Below are 24757 nucleotides of genomic sequence, written 5' to 3' on the forward strand. Positions count from 1 at the left end.
AGCAACAGGAGGCAGAGAGACGGGGAGAGACGTATAGAGTAAAGGGGGAAGGAAGCGAGAGGAAAATGGACAGTTGATGCAGGAGATATGATGAGAAAAACTAAGAGGTGAAAAGATGAAAATGATTTAGGAAGCCACATAATATGTAGCCAGATAGAGGAATGTGTCTCATGTATGGAATGTTAAAGGAGCAACTTTTGTAGATTTTTGCATATTGTTAGAACTAATATCTTTTTTTCTTCTTCAAGGTAGTCCCCCTACTGCCAGTCACCTCTACTTATTTATGGAGAAAATGTATAGGATTTTTACTTCCGGAATCTTGGACACCTCAAATATTTCCTCTCTCTGTTACACACTACAATGTACACTTAGTGAGCGTGTAGGGAGTCAGTGACACCTGAAATATACTGGCTGATCTAATTTGTGACATACAATATGATTGCTCCAGCCACAAGTCCATCATATCGTCTTAAACCTGCAACTTTCACCTTGTATTGTGCTTTTTATTGCACTACAGAGGCACTTATCTAATCATATAGAAAGTCTGGTGCCTTTTCCTTTTCCCTACTCACCTCCAACCTCCAGCCCCTTCCCAGCAGACTGCGGTTAAGTCTGTTTGGCCAACATAGCAGATCCTCTAATCTGCAGAGCTTTCCCTGCCTGGTGCAGACACTGTAATGAAGGGGTCCAGGTCTTACCTGTATTTTAAGGGAAAGAGGGGTGAATTACACCCTGTTTATTAAGTGGGCACTCCCATTCATATCACACACTGGGGGCGAGAGAGGGTCAGGTCTGGGATTTTGTAGCAAACATGGCCCAACCATCAGACGTAATGATGATAGGATGTTGGAAGGCAAATGATGATTGATAGGTTTTAAAGGGTTCTTTGTGAGGTGATCTGGCAACTTTTAGGTCTTGGTGGAAAAAAATGTGGAAAATGAACTAATGTTATTTTAGATAATTAATGTGTCAAGCTGTAAAGGCAAAAAGTTGATTCAGTTAGCGTTTTTTTTAACACCAGGTGACTTAATGTGTGTGCCGAACAGCCCCTCATTGTGGGAGCAGAGTGAAGGAGTCAGTTGAGTTGTGTTATTTTTATGGCATTTGGCTTGTAGTTTGGAATTCTGATTGTCATGCTCTCTGGTAAAAAGGCCTTATGTCCAAATGTGACGAGTTAGAAACTATAAGCATTACCAGCTGCACCATCAAAGGCCCAGGCATACTGTTCATTTAACCCAGATCCGTCACACTGATGTGTTGCCCCTGATTCAACCTGTAATGTAGACATTCAGCAGAAGGCATTAGACTGAGACTAATGTAGAGTTATGGATGCAAATTAACTCCCAGCACCTCTCTACCTGTGATATATCAAAGGTTACTGACTATAAAAAAATAAATGAACTTTTATTTATAGAGCACAAAACAAAGTACAAAGTGCTTCACAGAGAGAGAAATAAAATACCACAGTGAACGATAAAATATAAAATAAAATAAAATACATAAAAACAGCTCAAGTAAGATCAGGATATGCTTTCCGATAAAAATGCGTTTTGAGAAGAGACTTAAAAGAAGACACTGACTCAGACAACCTAATTTCTATGTTTGAATATATTTGGTTGGGGTGCTGTTGGAAATTAATACAGGTTTACAATGAATAACCATAATCATTACCAGCAAATATAACCTCACTAACCTCTGTGCCAACACACAGAGAGTGTATCCACACTAAGCTGGCTAAATTTGAATCTTTTTCTCTCAGAATTGATAGGTATGTAAATGGCATGCGTTTCAAAGTGGATGGAAAAAAAATGATTAAGTAAGCCTGGTCAGGTTCTGGAATTGTTATTCTGGACAAACATGGTTTTCACACTTAAACAGCGTTTTCAAAATTAGCCTGCTTAGTGTGGACGTAGTCTAAGCGTTGTTATATGGCTCTTTAAACAGTTTCACCTCTATTTACTGAGCTGCATAGCAGGTGCGAGAATAGATCAGCAGCAGCAGAGCAGGCAGTGAATTAGACCGACAGATCTGAACATCCACAGGCCTAATCACCACAGAAGAGAGAGGGAGGGAGAGAGAGAGAGAGTCCACTCTGGGCTTAGACGTTCACCAGTCATTGATAAAGTGCTTAGCAGCAGGAAAATTAATGAATCCGGCCTGACTGGGAGAGGGGGTTTTGCGGTTGAAGGGGAGGGAGTGGAAGTGGAGGACGAAGGCTGTTGGGGTTGTGCGGGGGGGTAATCCTGTTCCAGCTAAATGGCTGATCCCTCTCATTCCTTAGATATCAAATGTCAAGAGTTAAATTAGCCTGCTAGCCTCAGATAGGAGTTAACATGCTTTTAAATGGGGCGGGGCGCGGCCCTCTCTGGGATGGCGGGCAGGTGCCTTTGAAGTGTCTAATTATCCAACTCCTAGTAAGTGCTAGCTAACTATCTTAATGGGGGGCTCTATGCCTCAATACAGTGCACACTTATGCACACATGTACCAGAATGTGTGAATGTGCATTTTTACACAAACAAAAACACACAACATCATACTTTGTTTACATAAGAGGAACAAATGCAACATGGACAAAATTAAAAGTTAAGTGAAAGAACTTTATGATATCATGCTATACTGTAAGGTGGGAAACATCCACAGTGGCATTTTGGATCGTATTTGATGTGCTTGAAATTATTGTATTATTCTTTCTATTTTATCCTAACTGTTGGCTCTGTGTTTCTTTGCTTTGGCTGGATATCCATTTCTCTTGGCGAGCCGTTCCTAATCTGAGTGCCACAGACTTGGTCCGGATCACTCTGGTGTCAGAAGTGGGATTCCAATGCTGAGGCCCAGTGGAAATCTGGCCCACTCTGGTCTGTTGGGCAGTGTGCCCAGATTCACCCTAAAAGACCCACTATCCCAAACGGACATAATTCTGCCCTAGTCTGCCCTAGCACACAATCATTTTATATTGTTACAGAGGACAGTATAAATAACTAATGGCTGATCATAGCTGGCTTGTGACTATCTGAAGCAATGCTAATACAGTCTATAAGCCAATCAGACCACTAAATGGCATTTTTTGCTTTGAAGCCTCGATCAAATGCATCTCTTGGTGTTTGATTCCTCAAAGAATCTAGGCCAAGGTGCCCTTTGAGTGAAAAACCTTAAAAGCCATAACTATCCATGGTCAAAAATGCATCAGTGTGCATTTTAGAGTCAGGGCTTTCAGCTCTCTCACCGCAATGCTCATTGCTCCCTCACAATGTGGCCCTGATGAAATGGTAGTGGGGTTTCGGGCTGCTCTATGGTGGGCCTGTGCCCCTAATGGGTGAATAAAGGGTAGCTAGGGGCAGGCGGAGGCTTGGCACGACACAACCCTGCTGTGAGACTGATTTGAGGTGAGGGCAGGAAAGATGGAAGGCGCCAAGCAGGCTTTGATTTGCCCCTCCCCAGCCCCGGGGCCTGGAGGCTGAAACTGCGAGATGCTGAGCTCTGGGTGCGTCCCAGCAGACCCCTGGCGGCAGAGAGAACAGGCTGGGACTGTGGGTCGTGGAACAGGGGGTTGGGGCGTGGGCTGCCGAGAGCCAAATTGAGATGTGGGAGTTGTCGAATTTGGCTGGATGAATATTGAAGAGGGCATTTGTAGGTGCTGTGTGGGAAATCAGCAGCTGACAATAGACTGCTAACCAGGAGAGGGAACATCCTGTCCTGCCCATGCCTCTCTCTGCAATTCATCCAAACATCAGTCACATGCTGATGGTTAAATAATGTACCTCTACGGATTCACTCTGCAGAGACAGAATCAAACATGAGCGCAAAGTTAAAGGGAGTGAACTTTGTGTGCTCAAGTTCTCCAGAGCTCTGACAATTTTTTTGAATTGGGGCTGCTAACTATTCTGCCCATAGGTATCAGGGACCTGATTCTGCCTTCTGACATTTAGAAGATTTGTTTGTCAAGGAGTTTGTTGAATGTCACCCTTTTCAGGCAGATACAGGAAGCTCCATTAGGACTTGGTAACCTTCACATAATGCAGAACTGAACTGTGTTGTAGGGAAGGCACCTAGCTCCTTGTGGCACTGAGCCCGTCAGCCAAGAAGTTGATCAGAAAAATACCTCACACAATTGCAGTAATCCCCTGTGCTCTTGTTGTGTTGGGTTTGGTGGAGTTTGAGCGGTCTCTCTCTCCCTCCTCTTTCAGCCTGTGCTAATCGTGAATGATTCCCTCTGTCTATAGCACCAGTGCCAGGGCCGGTGAATCAGGTACATAAGCCTAAGCCGCTTGGAGAGGTGCTCTTATTAAACTCCAGCCAGCTGCTGGAATTTTTCTTCCCCCTCTCATTGTTAATTGGGGAGTCTTGAGTCTTTGCCGGGAGTTGATTTGCAAGAGAAAGAAAAAAAGGAGCAAGAGATTATTGCACAGGAGGAGAGGAGCTTTGAAGAAATGTTTTGTGATTTCACTGTATATCCTCCACTCCTTTCGTCCTTGTTCACTCTCTATGTGCTCCCTAGCCAAAACCTGTTTGTGCCATTGACAACAGTGCTTTGAGAAGTTCGAAGGTGGAACACAGCATACGTCTGGCTTTGGCTCAGAGATACTACAACACCTCCTCTGATGTTTAGGCTTTTAGGAAAGGTGGTAACGGGGGGAAAGAGTTGCAATGTGATGTGCAATGACCCTTTGTGCACCCCTGAAACGTGTCTCAGCTTTAAAGACTCTGACTGACTGAGTTCAGGCTGGAGGGCAAATCAGATGCTTGAGAGTCAAGGACAGATTGGCATGTGGGGGAACAGCAATCCTTGTTCTTAACCTTTGCCTCTAGAAAATACCTTCAAAAACAACAAGCCAAGGGTTTTGTTTCACTTTTCATTTCTTTGAAATGGCTGGGCACCCTTAACTTAAGCCCTCCTTGTCCAAGAGCCCAACTCTCAGAGGAATTGGCCCCATTCAATAACTCATTATCTCTTAAAATTTCATTTTGTCATTGCATCTACGCTCTCTTTTATGCCACCATATTAAAGGCCATGCATAGGGTTTTCTCTGAAGGTATTCGTACCAGTTTTACAATAGAGACCCCAGACAAGGGGAAAAAAGGGAGAAACCTAGGCTTTAGGATTTAATGAGTGGCTTGCTGGGGGTGAAAGAAGGATAGAAAGCAAGTGAGGGAAAGCAAGAGAGAGTGCATTTGTAGAGGGTTAGAGAGAGAGAGAGAGAGAGAGAGAGAGAGAGAGAGGAGAAAGAGTAGTAAGGGAGGAAGAATGCAGGAATGGAGCACCAGGTACCATAATAGTGGCAGAGAAAGCTCCTGAAATACTAGAGCTGGGGCGTGTGCTCTGATCAGGACGGCAGTGAGCACAATTACCTTCTTTTCAAATCCTTCAGTGACACTGCGGGAGGAAGGAGGACTTTGAAACTTGAAAGGCAGGAGCTTGCTTTCAACCTCAAACGCGAGCAGGAAAGGGCTCTGAAATTTGTTCAGTGCTCCCCATCCACCATTAGCTTGTTTCTTCCTCTCGCCTCCAGGCATTTAAGCGCTTTTTGAAAAGATGTTAAGAAATTCAATCACCATAGAGAGAGAGCGGGATAGTTCTTTTTTCTGTTTTTTGAGAGGCATGCTTTCCTCTGGTCCACAGAGGACCGGCCTGCTGCTTTTGTATTGGGTTGAATAGACCTGCAAACTGGTAGAGGACTGGATGTGGCAACCATGGGAAAAGAGAGGGAAATAAAAGAGGAATGAAAAATGAGGGAGGGAAAAAGGGAAAGGGTCTGTTGGGCGGATGGTCAGAGTTAGAGAAGTGTTGCAGGGTTGAACTTTTCAAAGTTGCATGTGTTTACCTGTGTCTGCTCTGTCTTCATTAGCCCATTTTTTGACAGATACCTAACATGTTGTAAGGATACAAAAAGTTTCCACCAGCAGGTACAAGCAGCACAGAAGAGAAACCTTACTTGAGACTTCTGGTTCTCTTCTACCAGTACGACGAGTCAATTGATCAATGTGCTGCTGAGTGTTTGTTTAACCATTTAAGGTGCTATAAACTGAGGTAATGAAGCCCCTTAAGGTGGTATATGGTAGAATGATGAACCCCCCTGTGGGCTTTCTATGGTGACTGGAGGGGGATGGTGGGACTTTGACACTGCTGTGATTGAACTATTAGTCGCTTGACCTCCCTTGGAGGAGAGAGACATATCTGAATAGCATTGGGGTCACTGGAGAAGGAGAAAAAAGAAAGGAAGAACAAGAAAGATGGGGGAAGAGTGAACAAGACAAATTAAAATAGAGAAAAAATAGTAATGCATAGTATATTTTCTAAAGTAAGCAGTTGAGTCTCCTCAGTAGTTTTTTACTTGTAAGCTTGGCAGATGTTTTAGGCCAGTTTTAGTGCCCAATGGCCTCTTAACTGCTACATTATCTAAGGCCCCAGTGATTAATCTATTTATAAAACATCAAATATTTGAAAATATGAAAGTAAGAAAAAGACCTCATAAATATGGTGATAGTTTTTACTTTCCCAGATGTAATGCTAGATTTTCTGGATGTGAAAGAGCTGCACAGTGGAAGCCTGTGCTACACACAGCTACATGCTCTACCCTTAACAGTGCTTGCTCCCAGCATAGTGTACAGTCTCGACTTCTTTCAATCCATGTCAGGAGATGAACCCAATTCCAAAATCCCTTTATGTTAATATTGCGCTTTGCAAGAGCAGACCTATTAATCCAGCTTTAACCGTATAAGTGCCATTATTCCCTTAATAAGATCACTGGCTGTGCAGTATAGGATTAAATACTTATATCATAACTGACACTGTCATTTCCTACGGATGAGAGTGGCTTGCCTCTCTGGCTGTCAGTTCCGCGTTAAGAATCCTTGAATCTGCTGCCAGTGCTGTGCTGATGCACGGCTGGCCCGAACGCTGGTAATGGATGTGGGAGAGTGAGGGGAATAAAAGCGGGACCCGTGGGTTGCTACCCTGCTCTCTCTTTGCCTATCTCAGTCTCATTCTCTCTTTCTGTTTCTCTCTCTTAACCTCCCCCTTTCTGATCGCTTCTATTCTCCTGTGAAGTGATACAGCATTATGGCGGCCCTCTTCAGTGCTTAAGGTAGTGCTCTTTAATCTGGCCTTCTCCTCTGTTCTTAATTGGCAGTTGGATGCTGTTGGGTTTCAGTGCATAGTGGGGGAGCCTTGCATGGCTAGGCAGCTAACACTACAGAACTTCTGGTGCCAGCAAAGAGGCATTTTGCCAGGTTCTCTGTGAGCAACATTAATGCAAGAAAGAGCATTTGGGTGGTACTGATGACTAACACCCTCAATGGTGAAATCATAATTCCATATAACCAGGGTTGAACATGGAGACCATTCACAGCAGCAGCTGATAAAGGAGTCTAGGCCTGGTAGTGACAAGACCAGATTGTTTGGATCTGACTGAATGAAAGAGCTTGATTTGACAAATGTGGCTCAGGGGAAAAAGTAGGGTCTCACTCTGCAAATGATCTTACTAAAGAGCACAAAGTCTGGCCATCATAAATGTGACATGCAATGCCAGTTTCTGAGTTAGTCTATATAGTATTGTACTGTAGAAAAGAGGCCAGCTCACCCATATACATGTCAGTTCAGAGGTCAGGCCAAGGGTCGTGTCTTTCTGGTAGAGCTCAGCCCTTGAACTTAACTCTACATATATCCTCTTTACCCAGCATGCCAGGAAGCTTTCTCCGGAGAGTAAGATTTAGTTTGAGAACAGAGAATGGGGAGAAGGAGCAAACAAGAGAATGAAGGAGGGTGGGGTTGACACAACCCATGACGCTGGTTAATGGGCAGCCTGGAATGTAGGCAGAAAGCCTGTGTAGCCTCCTACATGGGAATCCATTTCTTCATTAAAAGAACAGACAGAGCTGAATTTAAGAACAGACTTTTGAGAAACGCTGCCTCAACTGTGCGAAATGAAGAGATTGGGATTTTTTAATTCATGGTGTCCACTGGCTCACACACCATCTGCCTCTGAACTCCCACATCTGGCGCCATGGAAGGCAAAGCCTTGCAGATTTACACTCATAATGCCCAGTAGGTTTTAGGTGTACAAAGCTGATCTCCAGATCTTCCCTTTACCCGTGCCTTCTACATGAACCGACTTCCTCACCATGTGTATGGGTGTTCAGAACATGTGTGATGGGAGCAGATGTGAGAAATTCTCACATCTGCACCCAACTTTAATTCTTATAACTACTCATAGTAAATCTGCAGCTCATTGTTTTCGTCCTCCAAAGTTTTAACATCAGATTCTCCTCCTATCTACCCTTGCAGAGGACGAGACTTCAGGCACGCCTTACCACCGTGAGAGGCGCAATGCCATCAGCTCCCAGGCCCCAACGCCCCGTGTCCCTGACAGGAACATAAGCGAGGAGCCCTCCACCTCCACAGAAGAACGCCCCTCTCTGCTCAAAAAGGAGCTGCATGGTTCCCTGCCCCACCTGGCTGACCATGCCCTACCGTACAGAGGCACTCTGTTCGCTATGGACCCTCGCAATGGCTACCTAGACTCACACTATGGTAAGTCCACTAACCACAAAATTGTTGGTATTAGAGGGAAAACTTGTAGATTTTGTAAAGTAAAGAAACTACACAGCTCAAGGACATGTTTGTAGCACTCCAAATGCTGAGGCCAAGTTTGTGTCTTTACTGTAGGTGAGAAAAAGGACTACCAGATGCTTGATTAAGTCTGACAGATTAGCCTTTCTCTTGCGCTTGCTCTTGCCTCACACACACACACACACACACACACACACACACACACACACACACTTGTGAACACATGCACGCACACTTGTCTTGTTTTGTGCCTGGGAAGTTAGTATGGGGAACGGCCAGCGTAGCTTCTTAATTCCCTCATTAGGGGCCTGTCTGAACACAGTACTCCGCTTTCTCTCATCAACACACACTTCAAAGCCCCAAAGCAGCGCAGAGTCAAACCTCACCACCCCCTACTCTGCCTCTCTCTCTCTCTGTGGGACTCAGAGACTGTGTGAGAGAAAGGCGGCGAGAGAGAGAGAGAGAGAGAGTGCGAGAGAGAGAGAGACTAATGGAGATGAAGCTTGAGAGATTGAGGTGAAGGGAGAGCTGTGGCTTGAGTGAGATACTGAAGATAATTTGAAAAAAAGGTGAGATAGCCAGTAGTAGTTAGATGAAAGCGAAGTTGTGTGTGTATGTGGAAAGAGAGAACAGGAGATAGATGATTGGGGAGTAAGAGGCTGATTAGGAGGTTAATTCAGTGGCCACTGTAGCCAGGCCTGCAGACAAGGATTTGATGTGATAGCTTGTTTAGTTTGGTTAAATTGGCTCTGAATTGGGGCAGACAGAGTGGGACAGAGGGATTTTAATCCAGTGGCAGTAATGAAAAGTCCAGTGGACCCCAACCTTATACTGTAACTCTATTTATTCAGCCACTTTATTAGCTACTGTTCCCTCGTACTTGTGTGCCTGAGAGTCACCAAGGTGCCTCTTTAAGGGAAAGGTTACTTAAAACCAGGCAATGGTTCTGTGGACAGGACCCTCGAGGGCAGAACATTACTGCCCATTACATCCTGACCTAACTCAGCAACACTGCCACTTCTCATTTTATGTATGTGTGTGGGTATGTGTGAAGGAGCTCTGGAGGTTCCAGACCACTGAAGCCTTGGAGTAGGAGTGGGGAGAGGGGGTCACTCTGAGGCTTGGGGTCATCTAGAAAAGTCACAGTCTGAAATGGAGAGTTCAAAAGCAGCAGGAAAAGTCAAAAGGGCCGTAGAGCTTGAAGAGGCTTTCTTTGTGCACTGGGACTCAAGAGGCAGACTGCTGGAAGACTGCAATCATATGAGGCAGAATAGAGTAGAGCACAGTGATGCTTGCTGGGAAGCTGTAGGCATGAAGCACATTGTATTGTATTCTCCTTCTACACTGCTTCTTCCACATTTTAATATAAAAGTCTTTAGTGTTGGTGCCAAAACAATAAGTCAATCATCACAAAACTAATCTGCAACAATTTGATAATTGTTCACTTGTCAGTAATGTCAGCAGATATATAGAATTACACAAAAAGTTAAGATCTGATTGGTTACCAGTGCTATAAAGAGAAATAACACCAATCAAGTGAAAAATAACACAAATTTTGACTTAAAAACATATGAATAGCTTCTAATGTTTTTTTATCGAAGTTTCCCCTTCAATTCTCTGATCCTGACTCTGCTCAGGAAGACTTATGATCTGAGATGAGAGCATTGCTGTGTAAAACACCTCCTCCTGGCCCCAGGTGTTGAGGACATGGGGTGTCCCTAAAGGCGGCAGTCCCATTCTGTCTGATTGAACCCAGTACCAGAGCTCAATCCTCATGAGCTCCAGCGGTCTGAGGGTCAGCAGAACGAAAGGGTTCCCCTAAAACCTCCGCTTCCCCTCCCTCCCTCCCTCAGCTGCTTTGAACCAGAAGCCTGTAGCGCCTGTCGCCACTCCTGCGCCACAAGGTGTAAAAAGCCACGGGCTCCTGTTCTGGTTTCTGGTTCCATACACATGTGAGCACACTCATTTTAAACACACACACACACACACACACACACACAGCCCATACTCCACCAGCAGTAGTCCCTCTCTATGAGGGCTTTGTCACCTCCTAAATTCATCCCAGGTGTGTGTGTGTGTGTGTGTGTGTGTGTGTGTGTGTGTGTGTGTGTGTGTGTGTTTGTGATGGAGTGGGGGCCCTAAGCCTTTGTGCTGTGCTTGCATAGCTTGCCGCGCCACGCAGCAGACAGCCAGGTAAATCCGATTACTCTTAGCACTGGTGTGTGTCAGTGCTTAATGTGCCTAAATGCGACGGCACCTGCAGCCTCCCCACACCTGGTCGCCGGGTCGTTAACGTGGTGGTGAAGCTCTGGGAAGCGTGGGAGTTCAGTTGAACAACGAGACAAGAGCAAGAGGGGTTTATCTTCAGGGGTCTGTGCTCTGGGTAAATCTCTGCTATTCACTCAGATTTGTGATCTCCCACTCCTCTTACATCCGGGGCCTAAGACTATGTTTACTATGATTTTTACACCCACTTCAGTGCAGAAAAGAGGAGGCACTAAGGAAACATTGCCCCTATTGTTAGCATTAGCTAATCGTGGTGATGCCTGAGTCTTAGCCGCTTTTCTTGGGCAAACACTGGATAAGAGTCCACATCCTTCTTAACACAACACTAATACATGGGGCTTTGCTGTGGGATAAGAAGAAAGGATTGAGATGAGGATTAATGAGGGAGAAGTCTTTTTTTAAGATCTTAATTGTCTAGAAGTGTGAATGGGATGCGCAGCGCCGACATCTGTTTACACTGTGCGCTGATTAGCCGGTCAGTGGTCCTGCAGCAACAGTGAGCCCACTTGCTGGCGAAGCATCTCTGCTTCCTCCGAGGGGATCTTCTTCTTTAAAGTGTCTCTTTCTTAAACACTTGCCCTTCTTTGCCAGACTAAACACATCCATGGAGGGACTTAAAGTACATCCCTTTCAATGGCTTTCTTACAAATGTTAAAACTGCACTGAAACACCCGAGAATGTTTAGTGAAAGGAAGGCAACTAGAGGAAAGTAAATTTGCCAATCTTTAGAGACAGTGCTTAAGTATTATGGCACTGAAGTGACATACGTTTTGTGGCTGTACTGTATCTGTGATACAGTAGGTCATTGACAGGAGTAGACCAGACACATTAATTGTGTCTCCAGGCTGTGATGGCTGTCCATCAGTTGAATAGTCTTTGGATTAGCTCCTTTAAAAGATCTAGCTGAGATCTGGCTGCCAGGACCTAATCCACACACCAAAGCCTTGCTGTCCTTGACTGATCTCAGAAACCAAGCCTGCTAAGCATGAGGCAGTGGAGGTATGGATCTCTTAGTTGAAGGATTCCTTCTCATGTATCACAGTAACCCTGCTCTCTGAGCCTGGACAAAGGTGACTGCTACCTGGATCATACTGGCCCTGTGTTCTGGGAAAGCCAGCAGGAACACTGAGGCATGGCGTAAAATCCGTCCTGGGGTTTTATGATGTGGTGGGGTGGTGAGTGTCCAGTCACAGGGGTTAAACTCTAAACTGCTGTTTCGAGCTGATCTCAGGTCTACTGGGCCGTAGCACGGCAGCCACTGCCATGGCGTCAGTCTGTCTGCCTCAGTATCAAAATTCAGCTGACCACTGAACTGAATGAGCTAGCTGTCACCAAAATGAACGTGATCCGCACAACAATGGCCCCCGACTCTATAGTTAATTACAGTGTTTGGTCTTTCAGTTCATATGGATTGCACAGGATCTTTCCATATGTCTTCAAAGCGTAAGAATGGCAATGAGAGCAAGAAAGAGCAATTATAAAGTGTGCGTGTATGTATAGGTGGAAAAAGAATACAAACAAAACACTCTTCTGAACAATTGAGAATGACTTCCGGATGGGAGCCGAAACGTCTTGATTCTGAAAACAGTGTCCAGATGACTACGACTGAAACCTTTTCTACTTGCTCTCAAAGAACAAACTTTCTGGCCTCTTGTTGGTTTAAACATGACAAGTACTGGCTGGGATACAGGTTCAAACATCCTCCCCCAAAGAACTGTGGAGTACAGAGGAGAGCCTGGGGTGAGAAGACACGTGCCTGTTTCAAGGGTAAGTATTTGTCTTTGTGATTGTTTCAATATTGGCTTTTTGAGCGTGGTGGCACAGTGTAGTCCCCTAGTGGTGTGCCGGCACAGAGAAGCCTGGGGCACACTGCAGGCAATGGAGAGGGATCCCTTCCATCCACCCTTTCATCAAGTAAGAACAACATGGGCCTGTGCGCTGCTGTGGCCCCTTGGTCCAGCGCACCAGGGATAATCAGATGATCCCCTTTTATACAGCTTATTAGAGGCATCTCATGCTGTAAAATAGGCCATATTCTCACATGCATGTGCCCCTTTGTAGCGCTTGATGATTTAAGGGGGTTAAGCAGAGTTTGAAGTGCTTCGAGAATGCACTTTCATACCATCTTAAGGTCATGTGGTGCTCTTACCACAAAGCTGATGCGTGTGAACCGAATATCTTAGAATAATGGCAGTTCTTATTAACAATGACAAGATTAAATGTGAAGGGGCTAAGAAGAATTAAGACACATTTCCAGAGAACTTAAGATGTTCAAAGAAGAATACTCAGCATTTCTTGGTATCATTGTCACAACATCTGTCAGTGTATTTTACTTCTTTTCAAATGAAATGTTCAGTCAAGTCACAGAGGCAAGTAGGAACAATAGCACTTTGCTGACTCTGTGAAGGCTTAAAATTAAGATTTGCTGCATCTAGTACATACAAAAGGAGAATCAACTACAGAAAACACCACTGGCAACAATAACATTAAGCACTATACTATAAAAACAACAAGACTAAATGCTCATGGGGGCTTCTCCTCAGCTAGCTGGTTGAGCTTTTTCCTCCTTAAGTTACCCTGTAGTCTCCAGTAGGATAATCACCTCTCTGTGCTATGGGAGAATCAGAGTTATTTCATGCCTTTCTACATGTTTGGTTCTCGTGTATCTAAATCTCATTGCTCCTTTTTGTATTTGCAGTCCTCTCACATAGTGGCAAAGATAAGCCCTTATCCCTACAGCCAACAACCTGTATCTTGCTCTCGTCTTTGGAGGGTCGCAAGTATATATTGTTCTACATGAAGAGGAGGCTGATGAACACAGTATAATTAAAATGTTTCTAGCAGTCTGGTGAAATGTAAGATATCACTGGAGAAAAGAGAAAAAAGGAAGGGAGTCAGGGCTGAGTCTGATGGTATAAGTGAGACAGAGGGTAAGAAAAAGAGAGAAGAGCCAGAGAGAGTGGAAGAAGGAGGAGGAGGAGGGGGTGTAACAAAGCAGAAAATGAAGAGAGACATAAAAGAATGGGAGCTCAAGGAGGTTCAGGCCCATCACAGGCTTTAGTGTTGCCTTTAAAGATGCCTGGGACAGGTGGCAGCTCCAGACAATCTCGCACCACAGAGCAGCATCCTCTCAGGAGAAGATAAGGGATTCCTCCATCCAGGCACTCTCCTCTCCCTCCTCCTCCCACCTCTCCTTCACTCACACTCTCCACCTCCCTTATGCCCACCTCCCTCCCCTTCATCCCGTCTTGGGGTTCTCCCAGACAGGCTGCTTTGATGTGGCTCAGTGTGAGCGGGCAGCTGTAGGCCACGGGGCTGCTGCAGCAGCGCTGCTGGGCCACTGGGCCGGTGGACCGTTGGGAGCCGACTCGAGTGCGGCTCAATCAGTGGGGCTCTCCGGTGCCCGGCATTTTCAGGTCTCATTAAAGCGCTCCGGCAGGGTTAATCCTCTTTAAGGTTTACATGGGCCCCAGTTTGTCTCTCTGCCCAGGCTGAGGGAACCCCTGGGCGCCACCTGCGTGACGAAGACTCAAATCACTGTGACACAAGTTCCCCTCCGTCTGTTGCCTCACTCCTCTGCTCTCCTTGTATGTTCCCTCTCATCCCTCTTTCTCTATGGCTCTTACTTGCCTTCCCCTGTGCATTCTGCCTCTTCTTTACTCCCCTTCCCTTGATAGTACCTAGGCCTGGTTGTAAGTCTTTTAGGATTATTTGGGTGGAATCTGTTGACAGGGGTGCAGTAAATGGATTACAACTTTGTCCTTGTTTTGTGATGCTGTGAGGAGGGAAAGGGGAGAGATCAGGAGGATGCACTTTGAATAATGAGAGAGGCAAAGAAAAAGAGATAGACCAAGAGCAGGATTAACTGAAAGAATTAGGAAGACGATGCAAGAGTGAAAGAGAGGGTGAAAGAGAGGCTAAGGTGACAGCAATGCAAAGAGCACAGAGAGTGGAAAAGAAAGATAATCAGAGAGTTCCAGATGATGTTGCACTCATACGACCTAATTGGTCCAGAAGTGTCTGGCCCTGCAGAGCCCAGCAGCTATTTGTCTGATTGCTGTGACACTGGTCTTTGTCTTTGGCTTTGTCTGTGACACACAGTTTCCTGCATTAGCCCAAATAATGGCCACATACTTCTAGAGGCCTGGACAGACTTTGTCTAATGTCTGTATGGGTTTGCTGGAAAATAGAGGAATAGACTTACAGTACAGGGGGAAATACCACTTTATTGTAAAATATATCAAAGAACTGCACTGGTGGTTTTGAATGTTAAGTTTATAAACTTAAAATCATATATCCATGGCCATTTTCCAAAGGATACAATATGTTCTCAGACTGATTTCCCACCTTCCAGACAGCCACTGGTTTCTACTAATTTTAACACATGAAAATCAGCTTGCAGAGGTTTACAACTTCTCAACTGTTTCGTGAATGCAAAGATTTTCCAAGATTGAGATTCCAGAGTTGGTTCTCAAACTGCAACCACTGAGGAGAATTTTTAAACTGGCCCCTTCTTTTAAACACATTACCATGCGATAATACATAATTTTGACATAAAAATAAAGGTGACAAAATGGTCACTGTGATGGATTACCACTCTTAACCAAGATTAAAGTATGTGCAAATTGATATTCATAGCACACAGTGAACTGAGACCAATGGCTACCTGGAAATGTAATTTTGTAAACAAAATTACATTAAAATGACCAGCTTTGGTCAGTGGCCTCTCAGCACGATTCAAAATTGAGAAACTGACCAGTTTCCCCAAGCAGTGTCCAGCCGGTGTGATATTATAATGCAGGTGCATTAGCCTCACAGTCACTATCACACAGTCAGATGCAGTTTCAGTATCACCTGCATAGGAGCCAAGGGAGCAGCTGTGACGGGTGAGGGTCAGTCTGTCACATAGTAGCCTGATACAGCTGTGGCAATCATAAACACTGTCACTGATATGACCTTGGCTCATATATAGATGTTGCAGTAAATCCCAAATAATTTATCATACATTTTCTATGATACAGGCATTTAAAGAAGTCTTTAAAAAAACAGATTACGGATGCATCTTTTCATTTCTTTGGTGACCCCAATTCCTAAATATTGAAAAAAAGATTCTATTTGAGTTGAATAAATCACACAGGGGGAGTTGAAGCAAAATAAATGTAGCAAAGTCCTGGTGAGTTAACCTGAGATTAAATCAACTCTCTTCTTTCTGTTTGGAGAGAAGGAGATAGACAGATGTGAGAGAGAAGGGGAAAGAGGTGTAGCGCAGTGTTTCAGCTACTAAACTGCTGTGTAAATCTCTCCCCAGCTTGGTGGGGGAGAGGAGGCTGGAGGGTGGAGTAGGGTAGAGAGGGTACTGGAGCGAGGGGGGAGGGTCAACGCATAGCGCTTTGTTCTGCTCCCTAGCTTATCCCAATCTGGAGAAATTCACCAAATGTAGGAGATAGATTGGTGCTCCACAGAGGCCTCGTGAAATAACCTTCACTCCCTGAGCCACACTGGGATACAGGGAGGAAGGAAGGCGGGGAAGGGAAGAAAAACGGGGCATAGCTGGGGTTGGATGGTGCTGGGGGCCCGTGGAAGAGCAGTGTGCGTGCTTAGCTCCACTCTTTAGCAAGGCAAGGGTCCTTGTGCTGGTGTGCAATTTGGTAAGACTGACTCGTCTTGGTAAATGTCTTGCAGATGCTGGAGTTCTATTAAGATATTTGTGTGACAGGGAGGGGGTAGAAGAGGTAACTGCAAGCTGCTTAGAGCACAGCCTAGATCATGATCTTCATCAATATGGGTTCTGACTCCTGGTTGCTAGAATCAGGGTTACTTACTGTATTTTATTTCAGATAAATGTCCTGCAAATGGATACATATTTCACAGGGGATACTCAAATGTAAAACGTTGAACTTTTAGATAAAGTTTGACAGTGAATTGTTGCGTGTCACATGGATGATGTATGAGCATTGTGAACCCTTTGTTGAATAAAAAATGATCCTGTACGTAGCTTTGAAAGTATTGGCACAAAGAGATAACCTGCTTGAACATTAAGTCCCAGAGCAAATATGCATAGACTTGTAGAACCACGAAGAGAAAGGATGGGAACTGACCGACTTGTTTAGTCTAGACAAACAAATTACTTCTGACAACGAGTAGCGATGGAATCTATACTTGTACAGAGAGTGTGTTTTTGCGTAGCTGATGTTTCTCTTTTTACTGCTCACCTTCTCTTCTCTGCTGTGTTTTTCTTTTCCACCAGGTTAATTACGTTTACCCACAGAAAGACTGTTTGTGTTTAAGGGTGTGAGAACAATTGAGCAAGAGAGACAGGGAAAGCGAAAACAGAGGAGAACACGGCGGAAGAGAGGAAAAAAAATCTATTGATTTACAGAGGAAGGGCAGAGTGTGATCTGCCAGCCTTGCGTATATGATGAATGGCAGAGAGATTGGCAAGGCAACACTTATCATTCTTCTGTTATTTAATCTCTCTGCTTGCTTTCTTCTCCCTCCTTCTTACTATTGCTCTTTGCTGAATAAAGGCTTTTTATGTTCTAGTGCCAAAGCATCGCATACAGTATAGAAAACTCTGCACAGCAAGAACATTAGGCTAATTTATACAGCGGTAATTAGGCCATTAGACCTGAAACAATCTGGGACCCATAATTAAGCAAAGCGCTCCAAAAGTCAACAGCAACTCCCATTGAGCTTAGCTAAACAGTTTCTGAAAGTGTTATTTACATGTCCAAACAGCTTGAGGTCTCAGTGTAAGCAAACATGATGAGAGACGGGGTGTGAAGGGATTGATCAGAGGGAGAATTCTCCTTCACAAGACAGCCAGCTTCCAAACTACTTCTACTGATAGTCTGCATGGGGCTTCTCCATCTCTTGCCAGCCAGATAATTGTAGGGAAGCTCAGTTTCACATCTTTTGAAGAAAGCTGTTTTAGAAGAGCTAAGCACAGTACAGTTCAGGCACATACTAAATACTCATAGTCATGCCTGTTAGCTGATATGTCATATCTGTGTTTACTAAAAGAAAAATTCCCTCAGATACACTCAAGCTGAAATGTTTCACATTACAGGAGTCATTTTAATAAAGTGTAATTCATTTTATTTTATGATGATGAATTGATTGATTTCTGTTTCTATGATTGTTTAAATGTGGTACAAAATACTGCAACAATTTAAAAATGCTTGTGCTTTGATTCTCCAACCTGATGTTAACAGTTGATTTTAGGAAAAAAAAATGCTTTACTAAATGCTTAACTTAACTGTAGCTATGCTGTATGTCAGTGATTCCCAGCCTGGGGTTGTGAGCCCTCCAAAGGGCGACAAGTTAAATCTGAACGGTTGCAAGATGATTAACAGAATAGAAAAAAAAGAAGAAACTAATCAAATATTTGCTTTTTTTGTGAAATATTAAATAGTTTTACTTCTTTAGGCCTATAAAGTATTCACTTGAAACAATACGAGAAGGGAATCACTTTTTGGTGGAACTGTTCAAAACTCATAGACATATGCAAAGTGCAAGCTGTTTTTAAGAAATATTCCCAAAACTACATTGTCCTTTTTTTGCACAGTAAAGTCATGTACATGTGCTTGTATTCACTCCTACAAAAGAGCGCACAAGTTGCACACACATGCACTTGCAAACACGCAAACAAGTCTGGAGCATCTTTCATACACTCTGCGAAGTGTTGCAGAGTTATGGTATAACTGCGGGCGTCGCTGCAGACGAGCGTGCCTGAACAGTGAGATCATGAGCGGGGAGAGAGGTGGCATAATGAAATCTGGCAGTCACAGCCCCGGCACAGGCTTCATATGTTCCACATTAGCAATTCACAAACCTCTGGAACAGGCCCCAGCAGCCCTTTTCTCACTCCGCCTTAGTCGCTTATGACAATCTGTCACTGGCTCTTTGTGCTCTCGCAGCAGAGCGTCGATGAGAAGTGCAGTGTTTATGGAAGAGTGTTTCGTCCTCGCCTGCGGGTGACACTCTGTTAGAACAGAGTCAGTGAACCCTCACCAGAGGAGAGGAGGAGCCCAGGTTTAGCAGTCAAGACAATAAACTCACAATGCTGAGTTGACAACAAAAGAGAAAGAATAGAAATTGTTTGTGTATTATCAAAACCCAAATCAGAATTGTGAGTGACAGCTCAAATTGTCCTAAAGTATCACATCACATATGTTCCAAGGCACAGTGAAGATCCTTTGTGGTAAAACTTCCATTATGAAAGGAGATTAACCAATAAGGATATTGCAAATGATGTGCTTTAGGCTTTATCCTCCCCTTGTCCTCCCCCTTCTTTTGAAATTATTCAAGTGTCCAATAAAGGACAAGGCAATTACCATCCTCTCTTTAATGAAGGGGAAGCTGGCTTTTGGTCCTGAGCACGGTGTGTTTGTGTTGAATTAGAATTAATGAGCCTGGTCAAAGTTTGCCTCTAATTGCCCTTTCATTAAGACCCATTTGTAATCATGTCTTAATGACTTCCATCCCTTCTTCTAAAAGAATAAAAAAAGGAAAACTTTAAACCAAAAATTAATACTGCTGCTCTGAAAAGTTGCACTGGGGTCATTAAAATGTTGGAGAAGAGTTCTGAAAAACTGATGAATTGGTAGAGAGCTATAAAAAATGTTACCCATTCTATATTTCAAAAGATGCATCTCAAAAAATTTTGCTAACTGAAATCCAGTGTTCCTGGATTCCTGACTTTCAGCATTTGATTGGTTGAGATGACTTCTTCAATCCCTCTCGCTTTGCCAGTGGTGGTTCACCATATGCAACAGAGACAAAACCGTCATGATTACACTTTCCTTAGGAATGCTGGAGCTGCTGTGGTGTGTGGCCGCAGTGGGAAGGTAAAAATTGTGACGCGTGTGATGGCTTCCTATGTGCCTTCCAGCGGTATTCTGTATTAGAGGATGAGAATACCCCTGAATATCCAGAAGAGCAGGGGCAATTTAGTTGCAGAGTAAACAGTAAAGAGTCCCTACAGGAAACACTGGAGATGGATTGCAGGATGAAGTCTCTCCCCCTCTCTCCTTAGCCCTCTGTTCTTTGCGACTGTATACATTCCCCCCAGTGACACAGGGCTGTTTGCCTTGCTAATGGAGAGCTGCACTCGTGTAAAAGAGGTGGCAGGCTCTATTTAGATAGGACCATGGTAAAGTAAACTTCAGAGTTGGATTTAAATAAACCTCAGAGGAACGGTTTGCCATGCGGCAAAGTCATGGGCCACAACGAGAGGTGGGAGGGAGGGAAGGAAAGAGTGATGAAGGAGCAAGAAAAAAGGGTCCAGTCGAGGCACAGGGCTGTGCTGAGTGAGGAGCTCCAGAGACATAAACATAGGGGGGATCTGCGTAATTCACTGAGGAGTGGTGGATGTGGAAATGTAGGTGTGTGTTGCAGGGGTGAAGCACTGGGATCTTTAAAATTATTTCACAGTGTGTAATCTCTACAGTCATCCCCTATTGCCCAACATGACAGAGGTTAGTATAAAGTTCATGCAATGTGGGCAGGGATCAGTAAGATTAGAGAACAGGAAGATTTCACTCCCAGCGAGCTAGAACACAGTTCATAGACCCCGGTAAACCTGAAGGTTCATTTCCGAATTTGACAGCCAAGGGCTGACAGCCTTGGAGTGGAGCTTTGGAGAGTAAACAAAGCAGAATCTGCCCTTGTCTACCAGAAGCCCATCCCTCTATCCCAGCATCCCCTCATCCCTCCCTCCCTCAGCAGCTCTGGAATCAGCCAAGGTGAGCCAAGCCAAAACTGAGTCATCAGGAGGAAACTATCAAACAGACAGAGACAGAGTGGTCAGATACTTGCCAGAGTTGTATGGAGGAGGCTTTTACCACCTATCTCTACTATTGCAAAAACAGGATGGTTTCCAGAAGTTTACCTAAGTTTTCTTTTTACTCGTTGAGCACATTAAGCAAACCCTAACTTGCTCTAATATTGCTCTGAGTGTTTTTTTAGGGTGTATTTGGGAACGTCAGTGATCAACAAGAATTGTGCTATCATCTGGCAAGAGAATAAGCCCATTCAGTAGATTGTGCAAAGCAAGAGAATCTGAAAAAAATGCTTTTCTGGGGCATCAGCAAAGGAAAATAAGGTGTCAACTGTTGCAGGGATGTCAGCCTCTTTGCTATAGGTGCGTGGGTCTATTCAGAAAACAATAGGGGTTGCTATTTTATGCACATTGTAAGGTGCCAGTGTTTTGGACTTAAAGGGGCACTCCACCAATTCAACATGTCGAAGTCGATTTTCTTGTCACAGGGAGTACTATGTAAGCTGTGAAAACAGCTGAAAATGTTGTCTGTGGCTCTGGAGAGAGCTTTCCAAAGTCTCCAAAAATCAAAAAGTCAGGATATCTAAACCTCTGCTACTTCAATTTTGACATTTCTGTTTTTAATCTGTCTCTCCCAACTTTATGTCAGTGCAATACTAAATCTCTGGAGTACCACGTTAAGACTTGCATTCTAATGCTGTAGGATTACAAACAACACCAAACTGATCTTAACTTAATTGTTGCTGTTGACCCAAGCTGGCAGTGATCATCCCAATGAATGAATGAGTGATGAGGTCAGCAGACCTGCAAGGTACTGGGGGATCAACACCTGCTGCGTTGCCCATTGCTGCAGCTGCGTTTGGCATGGACCAACACTTGTAGAACTGTCGGGCACCCCACTGTTTACCATCTGCCCTCTTGGCACACGCTTCCAAATGTTTACAAGCAAAAAACACATAGCTAGCAGCCTCGGAGACTTGCTGTGTGAAGGTATGCAGATGTTGACACATGCTTTGCCTCAGGGCGGTGATACGCAACTTGGCAGTGGTCTCAGGAACAGGCAATAAAGTGACATGTGTTCTGGCAATGAGATGTGTTCATAAAGCATGTGAATGAAGAAGTGATTAATTTGTTGCTGTGTGGACCCAGTAAAGTTTCCTTGTGTGTGCTAGCCATTTGCTGTTCCTGTCTTTCTGTACAAGTTTTAACCCATTTTCAGTTTCACATCTCGACCCTCAGGTAGGCAGCATTTGAGCAAAATTCCCGCTCATGGTGTGCTCGTTGCAACTTGTCCAACAATGGATGCACAGTTGCAACACAAAATTCCAGCTTTAGTTTTAAAGATTATGGTGTTGAGTGCAGTTAAGTTTAGAGTGCCTACATATGTGAATCCAGCCTGGTGGCAGCACAACAGTTTCAATTTCTGGGGTAAAAATAGAGAAAGGCTTGGAAGCTCATATTATGCAAATGTTTTAATGTTTTATCTGAAGGGGGAAAAAAAGAAGCCTCTCGATTCTCTCTGGCAGTTGTGACAAAACACTGAAACGGAAAAGGATGTTTTTGTTCTCATTTTGTACATTTCATTGGTTGTACTTAAATGTTATCCTTTGTACAAAACAATATTATGCTTGGTATGGTGAAAAACGTGCCATTTGGCTGCTTTTCTTATGGTTATCTATCACTGTTTATTTTGAGTTCTATCAGCCTTGAGACATTTACAATGACTTCCTCAGTGAATGCTTTGGAGCAGCTTTTAGTTCAGTGAATTTAATGAGGTCTAATTTGGGTGGGTCTGCTGAAAGATAGCCATCAACCACTGCCTTTCATTATAGCTGCTATTTAGATTAGCTGAGGAGGGAATAAATTCACATGACAATAATTTCTTTTATAGGAACCAGGAGTCTTACAAAGTGTAAAGAAAAAAACATTTCTTTTCTCTTTCTCCTCCTGTTATTCTATACAGCTACGCCACAGTTCTTCCCTACCTTCCATCCTCCCGTGCCAATCGACGACAGACATGCCCAGGGACGTTACATCTACGAGCCTTCCCCTGTGCCCCCTCTTCATGTGTAAGTCTCTCAAACTAGTCACACACACACACACACACACACACACACACACACACACACACTCAAACCAAAATACTGCTGATCATACCTGAGAACACATTTGATTCAGCCGGATCACACGCATCATTGGCGAGCTTCCCGCTCTTAATGGTGATACAAATCAAGCTTCTAAACTTCCTTCCGCCTGTGGGCGTGGAGCATCCTCCTCATGGGTGCTGGGTGCCTCTCTTTGCCTTTCAGGATCAAAGGCCACGGCCCTGTACGTGTGCAACATGATCCGCATGTCAGAGACACGCAAATGAACATGTGTCAGAGACATGGAAATGAGAGCAGGGTGAGGGGAGCCTGGGAGTGTGCAATTCTCATAAGAGCAATGATCAAGCCTTGTCAAGAGAAGGAAGCAATGCCTCTGCTGACATCTACCCATTTCTAACAGACACAGATGGGCTTCTTACACATGAACTGTATACAACTAACCATCCCACCTCATCCAATCACATGCACGAAAAGGCTATGAAATATGAAGTAAGGTAAAAACATGGTGTCATGCCTCGTAAGAGAGAGTGGTAAGTATTTAAAAGCAGGGGAACTTATTACAGCAGTCTCGTATTTCCCTGGAGTGCTTCTGACGGTGCTGCCCAGGTCAGCAGAGAACTTCAAAGCACTCTGCATTCCCTTAGCTCACTTATATACACTCATGCACAAATTACTCTTTTTTCTCCTCACTTTTAGTCACCTTCTTTCACTCTCTTTGTCTCTTTTACTCTCTCCATCATTTGTATTCTTCACGTCCAAACAGTGAGTAACATAAGGAGATGCTTCATCGTCCTTGCAGTGCTTGTTTCCTACCCGCAGACACGAAGGAAGCGATCACCGCGCGACGAGGACAAATTGGATGGGGCAGCTACTTGGGCCGCATTATGTTTGATATTCTTCATCATTATCAACTCCCCCTTCTCCTCCTCAGGAGTCATATCTCTCCCTTGCTGATGTGCCACTAAGCGTAATGAATTTTTTATGTCCCCCCTCCGCCTCCACACCTCCGGCCCACCCTACCTCTCAACCCCTCATCTCCTGCTCAGGGGCTGCAGCAGAGGAAAAAAAAGGGGGGGGGGTCGAGGAAATAAAAAAGGGAGGTGATTGATGCCCCGTGTCACTGCAAACAAAATGGCAAATATAATTTAGCATTTAGTTTATGCAGAGATAATGGGGCGAACACGCGCCGGTAACATAGGCTCGAACAAACAGCCCGGCTTGTTATCCGTCAGGAGTGCTTTGGTACGATGTGGGGCACAGGTTAGGGAGGGGGAGGAAAGAAATGAGGAGGGGGTGGAGGGACAACATGGAGCCAGGGAATTGAATTAAGGGGGAGAAGTTACACAGCGCTGGTGTCTTCAGTCACTCTGTCCGGACAGGAGTTATCTGTGCGCTTGGTTTGCTGTCACTGGAGACACGGCCGTGCTCTGCCATGCTACTTATGGCCTATTTATTCAAGCCATTAAGCATAGAGCTGTTAAATATGACACGCTATGTTGAGGGAAACTATTTGTCATTATTATAAGACAGCTGTTTAGTGGCCAGCCTTATTTAAATCAAGTCTGTGAACTCAATGTCATACACGTTATCTATGAACTTACGTGGGTTTCATGCAGAAATGATCTCAACTACTTTTGAGTCTATGCACAGGGAAGCAACAATATTGCCTTCTTGATTAAAAAAGCAGCACTGAATTCCTCAGTGAGAAGAAGCACTCATCAGTTGCGGTATTACAGCTGGGTCCAACCACCTGATGGCAAATTAGAGTTAATTAAACTTCCAGGTTTGGCTTTGTGCAAGTTTTAGCCGTGGCCGTACATTACGACCGTCGAACTACAGCCAAAAAATAAACCTCTTTTAGGATTTAAAAGTGATGCATTCTGCTCAGTAATGTTGCTTGCAGCCAGGCCGAGCAAATAGAGGCAGTCAACGTATAGCTGTCGCTTCAGGGAAATGGAAGGAGGCGGCTTATGGAGAAATATTGAATTGTTTTAAGACAAGTTCTCCTCGGTGAGCAG

The 24757-nt window shown here is 44.3% G+C and overlaps 1 protein-coding gene across 2 annotated transcripts in view; it reads left to right on the forward strand.

The window, feature by feature from the left end:
* The window catches only part of gli3 (GLI family zinc finger 3), a 92253-nt gene that overhangs the window by 25532 nt on the left and 41964 nt on the right, over positions 1-24757 (forward strand). For both annotated transcript variants that reach the window (XM_044175946.1, XM_044175947.1), the window contains exons 3-4: positions 8283-8528; positions 22598-22703. In XM_044175946.1, the coding sequence (XP_044031881.1) occupies positions 8283-8528; positions 22598-22703 (352 nt within the window). The remainder of the gene's footprint in view (positions 1-8282; positions 8529-22597; positions 22704-24757) is intronic.

This window comes from Siniperca chuatsi, linkage group LG19 (genome assembly GCF_020085105.1).
Source record: "Siniperca chuatsi isolate FFG_IHB_CAS linkage group LG19, ASM2008510v1, whole genome shotgun sequence".
Lineage (NCBI taxonomy): Eukaryota > Metazoa > Chordata > Actinopteri > Centrarchiformes > Sinipercidae > Siniperca > Siniperca chuatsi.